This window comes from Etheostoma cragini, chromosome 6 (assembly GCF_013103735.1).
Source record: "Etheostoma cragini isolate CJK2018 chromosome 6, CSU_Ecrag_1.0, whole genome shotgun sequence".
NCBI classification, from domain to species: domain Eukaryota; kingdom Metazoa; phylum Chordata; class Actinopteri; order Perciformes; family Percidae; genus Etheostoma; species Etheostoma cragini.
Window position 1 is genome coordinate 9,157,173 of NC_048412.1, and position 9,274 is coordinate 9,166,446.

Genomic DNA, 9,274 nt, shown 5'->3' on the forward strand with positions numbered 1-9,274 from the left:
TATATATAGTGAGGGAAAATCCCCTGCTGCTTTTGTACGTTTGCCCACTGACAAAGAAAGGATCAGTCTATAATTATAATGGTAGATTTATTTGAATAGTGTGAGAGAATAACAGAAAAGCGCATGTCAAAAATGTTATACATGGATTTGCATTGAGGGAAATGTGTATTTGACCCCTCTGCAAACATGACTTAGTACTTGGTGGCAAATCCCTTGTTGGCAATCACAGAGGTCAGACGTTTCTTGTAGTTGGCCACCAGGTTTGTACACATCTCAGGAGGGATTTTGTCCCACTCCTCTTTGCAGATCTTCTCCAAGTCATTAAGGTTTCGAGGCTGACGTTTGGCAACTTGAACCTTCAGCTCCCGCCACAGATTTTCTATGGGATTAAGGTCTGGAGACTGGCAAGGCCACTCCAGGGCCTTGGCCGTGTGTTTTGGGTCATTGTCATGCTGGAATACCCATCCACAACCCATTTTCAATGACCTGGCTGAGGGAAGGAGGTTCTCACCCAACATTTGACAATATGTGGCCCTGTCCATTGTCCCTTTGATGCAGTGAAGTTGTCCTGTCCCCTCAGCCGAAAAACACCCCCAAAGCATAATGTTTCCACCTCCATGTTTGATAGTGGGGATGGTGTTCTTGGGATCATAGGCAGCATTCCTCCTCCTCCAAACACGGTGAGTTGAGTTGATGCCGAAGAGCTCTATTTTGTCTCTGAATCATTCAGATGTTCATTGGCAAACTTTAGACATGCATGTATATGTGCTTTCTTGAGCAGGGGGACCTTGGGAGTGCTGCTGGGTTTCGGTCTTTCACGGCGTAGTGTGTTAGCAATTGTTTTCTTCGTGACTATGGTCCCAGCTGCCTTGAGATCTTTGACAAGATCCTCCTGTGTAGTTCTGGGCTGATTCCTTACTGTTCTCATGATCATTGCAACTCCACAAGGTGAGATCTTGCATGGAGCCCCAGGGCTAGGGAGATTGACAGTTGTTTTGTGTTTCTTCCATTTGCGAATAATCGCACCAACTGCTGTCACCTTCTCACCAAGCGGCTTAGCAGTGGTGTTGTAGCCCATTCCAGACTTGTGTAGGTCTACAATCTTGTCCCTGACATCCTTGGAGAGCTCTTTGGTCATGGCCATGGTGGAGAGTTTGGAATATTATTGATTGATTGCTTCTGTGGACAGGTGTATTTTATACAGGTAACGAGCTGAAATTAGGCGCACTCTCATATAGGTGGTGCACCTATTCTCAACTCGTTACCTGAATAAACACCTGGGAGCCAGAAATCTTTCTGATTGAGAGGGGGTCAAAAACTTATTTCCCTCATTAAAATGTGAATCACTTTGTCACAAGTGATGTCACAATTTTGACATGCGTTTCCTGGATTTTCTTGTTGTTATTCTCTCTCACTGTTAAAATAAATCTATATATACATGTATATATAATATATATACAGTATATATAAGTATGCTGTATATAATAGGTTTTCCTTAGCCACCTGTGTTTGTTGGTAGGTTGTGTTTAATGCTAAATGCTGATGGAAGTGTTGCTGTATATATAAACATAAATTTGTGTTTGTGTCTGTGTACAGTATGTATACTGCCAAATGAGTGTATGTACACTAATCTATGTGTGTGGTTGTGTGTGTGTGTGTCTGCAGTGAATAGGGGAATCTCTCTGACCTGTGTGTTGACCCCCTGCCGTGTGATTGGTGTGTGTGTGACTCTGATGACCCTGGGAGCCATTGGAGCAGCCGTCTGGGCCGTAGGTCAGACCCCAAGCTTTCACTCATGTAGAGACACACATCTTTGTTTAGCATATGATGACCATATTCTGTTCTTTTTATATTCTGTACTTCTCACACAAAAATCTGATGATCTGTCTTACATTATTTGCTATCATATCATTGACCTAACAAAAGTTTTTTTCATGACCTTTCTTTAGTCACGTTTTGCACAATGGAGGAAGACACCGGGCTGTATGATGGTGAGTAAGAGAGAACAGGGCTTCTAGTATGTAGTTTTACCATCACATTACATTGTGACACCTGTGTAGTGTTATTGTCTAGAGAACAGCTGTATGTTTCAAATATTCTACGAAAGGTCCCATTTTATGCTCATTTTCAGGTTGATACTTGTAGTTTGCATGACTTAATGTTCAAAAACACATTATTTTAGTTAGTCTCTTTGTCTAAAATGCTCCGTTTTAGCGCCATCTTTAACCCCCACTGCCAAAAAAGCCCAGTCTGCTCTGATTAGTCAGTGGTTCTGGTCTCCCGCAGCGGCGCGCTAGGCGTCTTTGCACCATCATTGCAGCTTGGGAATGACTGTCACAGCACTGTAGCAGCACTTTCTACCTATATTTAATAGTTGTGACATCCCAAACGCACGGTCTTCATGGCTTATTTAAATGCACCGTTTCTGAATACAGGCCATGTGCGTTTCTCTGCAGATTGAGCATTTTAATACTCTTAGAGTATTCATATAGCACCTTGACCTGCTCTAAAATAAAAAAAGACATGGATATCTCACTTTTTACTATATGGGACCTTTAAGAAAAATTCTACCTGACCTTGAATTTTTACTGCCATCAACTAGGATACTGCATATTTTGGTCCAGTTGGCTTGTTAGTAAAAACAAAAGACACAGTTTAATGATGACAGGGTAATACTGCAGTTACTGAGTGGAAAAAACATTTCTGATGATTGTATAACTCTACTGTATTTTGATTCTGGTCCAGTACATATCCATTTATTTTTTTAAACGTGTTTTTCCAAAACAATTTTTTTTAGACATTTACATGTTTTATAAAATAGGTAGCAGGATTTAAAAGTAACGCCGTGTTATTCCCTGCAGTCCAGGTGAATTCGGCTGACCAACGTCTCAGAGTCTTTGATTCCGCCCAGAGGAGGTGGCGACAGGTGTGTTCCTCCTCCGATAATGAGCTGCTAGCTAGCATCAGCTGTGAAGAAGTGGGCTTTATAAGGTGAGGTATTTTTATTTTGTATCTGAATGTTTGAATGCAGCATAGTTTCACTGAGGACTGAAGTGTGTGTATGTGTGTGTGTGCGCATTTTAGTGTGGTGAATTACTCAGTCACATCGGTGCCCGAGGCCAGTGGAGATGGTGGGGAGTTCTTCTGTGTCAGACAGCAAGAGCTCAGCTATGGCAAGAAAATCAAAGACTCATTGTTCCCATGGTAACAAACACCTGTCTGTTTGGTCCTGTACCTACACCTGTCTCACAGCAGTCTGACCTGCTACCACACTGTCCTCTCTGTTGCTCTTGCTGCCTTTTCTTTTACTTGTCTACTCGGTTGACATAGAGAAAGCTTAACAGTTACTTAGTTTGGATGATTTCTTTTTCTCTGTTCGTCTTTGTTTCAGTGACTGTGAGAGCAGGGAGGTTCTCACACTGTTGTGTCAAGGTAAGACGTGAGCTCAGATCTGCACTCATTCTGTCTCCCACACACTTTATACTCAGATATCTTATACCCACCGCTTATCTTTCCCCACATGCTGGGCTTGTCATCCTCTCACCACTTCATTTTTGTCTTTTACTCTGTCTGATGTTGTTTTAGCTCTGTTCAGCCGGCCAGCCTGTCTGTCATTGATTTTCACCTTCCTGCTTATCTTACGTTCACTTACAGTACATATTTTTTATTGCTCTGATTTTCTAATGATTTTCTACTCTTTTACTCATCCATTCTCATTCTTCTCATCTTTGCTCTGTTTCTCCTTTCTATACATGTTTAATTCTTTTACTTTCAGTTTACCCAGACAGTAAACTCCCTCCTCTCTACTCGGCAGACTGTGGCAGACGTAGTTTTGCAGCAGACCGTATAGTGGGTGGTGTGGATGCCAGGCAGGGCAGTTGGCCTTGGCAAGTCAGATTGGAGTATGATGGAGTTCATCAGTGTGGAGGAACCATCATCTCAAACCGATGGATTGTCTCAGCAGCTCACTGCTTTCGAGAGTAAGTAATCAAGCCAGATTTTTATACTGATATCATTAATAATTTTGAAGCACATGGTTGGCAAAATTGGATTCTTTTCTAAATGTCATGCTAGGCGGTATCGCTTCGTCAATCGCTGGCGTGTGCAGCTGGGCTCCATCTATAGCAAACCAGTCAACGCCAACGTGGCTGAGGTGAACACCATTGTTTACCACAGCAGCTACCTGCCCTTTGTAGATGCTAGCATTGATGACAACAGCAGGGACATCGCTGTTCTGGCCCTCACCCAGCCACTCACTTTCAACGGTAGGTCACACAACGGCACACACACACACACACACACAAATAAGAAACACTCATTGACACACACCTAAATATTTGAAGAATGGCAAAGTCATAAAGAGAACACAGAGTCAGTCATTATGGTCATTTGTCTGCTTTAGGTTTCTCATTTCCTAGATGTGAGACAGCAGGACAAAAGTTCTTTTATTCAACATAGTTTTATGAGCACTGAACAGGATATGACCACCGTTTCCTCTTGTGTCTGAGGCTCTCTTTCTAATCCCAGGACTCTTTTAGTTCCTTAGTCACACTTTCATGGTGAGAAAGGCACAGTAGTTCTAACAAGAGTCATCTGTCTGTAATGTTATTGTAATGTGTTGAGGTATGCTAAAGGATGAGGAGAAATACAAGTGTAATTTTCACTGGCATTATAGGTCTGAGGGAGCTTTGTGTTACGGTGTATATGTCACAGCTCTGCACATTTTTAACAGTCCAGTAACTAAGAACAATTAAATCAACAAACTTATTGGGTTTTAGTACAAATACTGTATCTAAATGCAAATATACTGCACAACAATTAAATGTGTTTGTATATATATACTAACAATACTTGTACTGACCAAGACCCCTGCAGATATATAGACCTAGAGGAGCAAGGCAGTGGCTCGAGTTTCTGAAATGTAAATTAAACATGATTTACAGTAACATTGGAAAATGTAGTTTTTTGTACCAGTTTTTAGAAAATTGTTGAGTTTGGGGTTGATTAATAACACTTTGTTTTATGCAGTGGAAGGAACTTGATGTAGACAGCAATGTTTCAGTGGTCTACGTCTGACATCTAGTGTTTGGCCCTCATAATTACAACACAAGGTCCAATGGTCTTATAATAACCCCTTTTTTGTTCCTGTTGCTGTTTCATTTATATTTTCTTCATTAATTGACCCTTGCCTAAGACAGCATGATCCAATGACATGTGTTCTCTTTTATCCTATGTACAGATGACAATCAAAGCAAAGATATTACCTATTGGGAGTGAGAGCAAGATGGGAGTTAACCTAAAAAGGACTCTAACACTAACTGAAATCTACAGTTTAACTTTATTAATACTGTTTACATATCTTTACTTATATCTTAATACATGTGTTTGTATGTTTGTGTGTAGAATATATCCAGCCTATTTGCCTGCCAGCATACGGTCAAAGACTGATAGACGGACAGATGGGAATAGTAACAGGCTGGGGAAATGTAGATTACTATGGTGAGTCTACATTTAATTACAGCTGTACTGTAATACATTGCAGACAATTTATTGTTGGATGATATTATTTGCATTCCTTCTATCAATGTGCTCAATATTTGCTATCATACACCAAGCAGCACCAGTGCACACTGTGATCTTAATACATGTGAGAGTGGAGTAATTGCAATTGCAATTGTTTTGATAAATTTAATACTTCAAAGGACCAATAGCAATGTTTTTCATTTGCAGGTATTCAAGCAGATATTCTCCAGGAAGTGCACGTCCCCATCATCAGTGACACTGTCTGTAACTCTCCTGATTACTATGACAACCAGATTACCACCAGTATGTTCTGTGCCGGTTATGAGAAAGGAGGCACTGATGCCTGCCAGGTCAGAGTGTGCCTGTGTCTATGCATTCTGGTGCAAATATACTTTGGGTTTTCTTATTAAGGAGCTGCATTCTCTGAAATGTCCTCATACTGTATGTGTGTTTGCTTTTTTTAAACTTATGCTTGTTTTTCGGTGTGTTTGCCCAATTCATATACGTGGTTGTTTGAAATGTTATTGCATTCCTATTAACTTCTGTCAATGCTCGACTAAAATGGGTACCGAACGGTAGTTATAATGTTTGCTTGAACTGCTATAATCCTCTGTGGCTTCAGGGAGACAGCGGCGGTCCTTTTGTGGCAGAAGACTGCCTGTCTAAGACCAGGCGGTATCGTCTGCTGGGGGTGGTGAGCTGGGGAATAGGCTGTGCCATGGCCAAGAAACCTGGCGTCTACACCAGAGTGTCCCGATTTCTGCCCTGGATATCTACAGCCATGAGGGTGAGAGACTGGACACTTTATTTTATTGCAACACTGTTTTTATTTCATCTAACCAAGGAAATGGAAGTAGGAGTGAGTAAGCAAGTAAGGAAGTAAGTTGACTTCAGAACTATAGAAAAATAACTTGCTGGCATGCAGGTCATCTATAAACCACTCAACAACAATACACACATTTAGAGGACAAGCTAGGTTTTACACACACACACACACACACACACACACACACACACACACACACACACACACACACACACACACACACACACACACACACACACACAAACACACACAGTCGTGTCTGGCTATCTTTGTGGGGACCAGTCATTGACATAATGCATTCCCTAGCCCCTTACCCTAACCCTTAACCATCAAACCTAAATGCCTAACCTTATCCTTTACCCTAACCCTAACCATAACCTAACTCTAACCCTACTCCTAAAACCAAGTCTTAGTCCTCAAAAGCCCTTTAACGTTATGGGGACCAGCATTTTGTCCCCACAAAGCTGTCAGGTCCCCATAAGTATACTGTATTCACAGTTTTTGAGCCCCACAAATGTAGCAAAACCTGGCCCACACACACACAAACACACACACACACACATACATACACACACAAACAAAACATGTAATTGCCAAATTAAGGAAACTAAATCCACCAAATACACAGTTTAGAGTTACGACCCATATGTTACGTTCATGCTTCACGATTTGTGTTGATGTTTTTATCTATAGCTACAATCTCTTCTTGTGGTATTACAGATGTGTTTAAAAATGTCTGCTTTCCCCCAGAACTATCACAACTCACCAGGGCTTCACAAAATGGCCCGGACATGAGATTCCTGCTCCCATGTTTCCACTTTTTCTTCTATTGGGATGACAATATTAAAAGACCTCAAAGATGTCAACAGGGACATTTGGAACGGGGGATGAACGGCTGCGACGTTTCCCCCATATCACAGTTCTGGATTCTCCTTTCCTTCCTGATTCCTGAACCTTCCCACATCGTTAAATGCCCACCAAGACCATACTCCTTGATAGATACCCTGTATCTTTGCAGAGATCCGCAGAGCTATTCAAAGGAGCTGAACTTGATATTCATTACATTAACACATTAACATAGCAGCAAACAAATATTTTTTATGTAAAGATATCATGGAGTAATGGCATCCTATGCAGAGAATCTGTGTGTATTATAATCCAAGCTTCTATGTTCTTTGTTTTGATAGCTGGTTCAGCAGCACGTGCATGTTTGTGCGTACCTTTTGCTTCGGTATCAGACGCCAAGAGCCATGACAACCGCTGGTTGTGGACTCACAGTGTGTGAGTCCACTTTTTTCAGCATTTCGAGGACAGCCCCTTTAAGAAACATGAAGTTTTGAAAAGATCAGCAAAAGGTTATTATGAAGTTAAATATTGATAAGAGGGCAAAAGTGAAAAATATCAGAATCAGTATAATGGATTTAAGGTACAAGCTTTGCCAAATTTGATAAGATTATTTTTCTGAGATGATTTTTCCCTCACTCTTGTAGCTGTATACTGCCGGGATGTCACCAGAAGTAAGAAATAACCACTATAACTTGTGAGTTAAACAGCATCACTTTAAATTAAGACTTGTAAATTTTCCGGTTCACCTTAAAGGTCCCATATTGCAAAAAGTGAGGTTTTCATGTCTTTTTTATTATAGAGCAGGTTGAGGTGCTAAATGAATACTGTGAAACTATCAAAACGCTAAATCCACAGGGAAATGCACTCAGCCCTTATTCAGAAACAGTGCCTTTAAATGAGTCGTCAGGACTCTTGTACAGTTATGATGTCACAACTATACTATATACAGGTAGAAAAGGCCTCTACAGTGCAGTTACAGTCATTCCCCAACTGCAATGATGGTGCAAGGACACCTAGACTGCCGATAAGAAAGTGTAGGAAGGAAGAAATGCTGACCAATCAGAACAGACTGTTTTTTTTCAGGAGGGGCGCTTAAAAAGACAGGTGCTACGGAGCGTTTTAGACTAAAGGTGAATAGAGGGATCTTCAGACAGACTGTATGAGGAAAATAATGTGGTTTTGAACATTAAAGCATGTAAACGTGTACTAGTAGAAGCACAAAATACAAGAATGAACTTGAAAAGGAGCATGATATGGGACCTTTAAGAATTCTACATGTAATTACAAGGTTTCATACAATAAGAAATAAATTCCTTATGTAGAGGATTTATCTTGTTCCACGTGAGTCCCTCTCTTCAGTGCCAGACGTCCTGCAGCCAGCAGGCATAGCGACCCACAGTGAGTGCAGACTGCACTGATGATTTGTAACTAAGATCATAAAGATCTCATGCAAATTCAACTCCAAGTACTTTTTACATTGTGCAACACACACACGCACACTCACGCCCGCACGCACACACACACACACACTAATGAAATGTCAATAATTTATGAGTAATGCTTATGGATAACTAGGTTTCCTGGCGAGCTTTTTTTTGTAAAATTACAGCACACATCCAACTTTTTGCATTGTATGAATCTCATTTTTATAATTAAACTCTTTCTTGTGTGAAGCATGTTCATGTCTTTTATATGCAGTAACCTGACTTTTGTATAAAAAATAATTATTTGCTTTATCAAATTCCCGCATGAACTGGTGAAGATGATGCTTACATTCAATCAGTGAAATCAGTGTTTTGTTGATGCCTTGTAAATATTAGTCCTTGAGTAGAGTGCAATAACAGCTGAAATCATGTTCTCTTCTGCACCGCATAAGGATTACCATCTTTTAAATGCTAATGATGTCTCATCATACTGACCAGCAGGAGTGTGTATACTCAACCATGACCAATGTATAGGATTATATACTACAACTCCCCCTCTGCTCCACGCTGGATTACAGCTCTCAAGACTTTACTGGACTGTGAAAAGGAAGTGTTGCCAAACTTTGTAAAAGGTATACAGATAGGCACAAAAACA

At 40.7% G+C, this 9,274-nt stretch overlaps 1 protein-coding gene across 2 annotated transcripts in view; it reads left to right on the top strand.

The window, feature by feature from the left end:
* The window catches only part of hpn (hepsin), a 20,265-nt gene extending 11,355 nt beyond the window's left edge, over positions 1–8,910 (top strand). For both annotated transcript variants that reach the window (XM_034873988.1, XM_034873989.1), the window contains exons 3-13: positions 1,666–1,773; positions 1,950–1,991; positions 2,862–2,991; positions 3,085–3,204; positions 3,392–3,432; positions 3,815–3,980; positions 4,075–4,265; positions 5,404–5,499; positions 5,731–5,873; positions 6,146–6,310; positions 7,100–8,910. In XM_034873988.1, coding sequence (XP_034729879.1) covers positions 1,666–1,773; positions 1,950–1,991; positions 2,862–2,991; positions 3,085–3,204; positions 3,392–3,432; positions 3,815–3,980; positions 4,075–4,265; positions 5,404–5,499; positions 5,731–5,873; positions 6,146–6,310; positions 7,100–7,144 — 1,247 coding nt within the window. In that variant the 3' untranslated portion in view covers positions 7,145–8,910. The remainder of the gene's footprint in view (positions 1–1,665; positions 1,774–1,949; positions 1,992–2,861; positions 2,992–3,084; positions 3,205–3,391; positions 3,433–3,814; positions 3,981–4,074; positions 4,266–5,403; positions 5,500–5,730; positions 5,874–6,145; positions 6,311–7,099) is intronic.
* Positions 8,911–9,274: the final 364 nt, after the last annotated feature.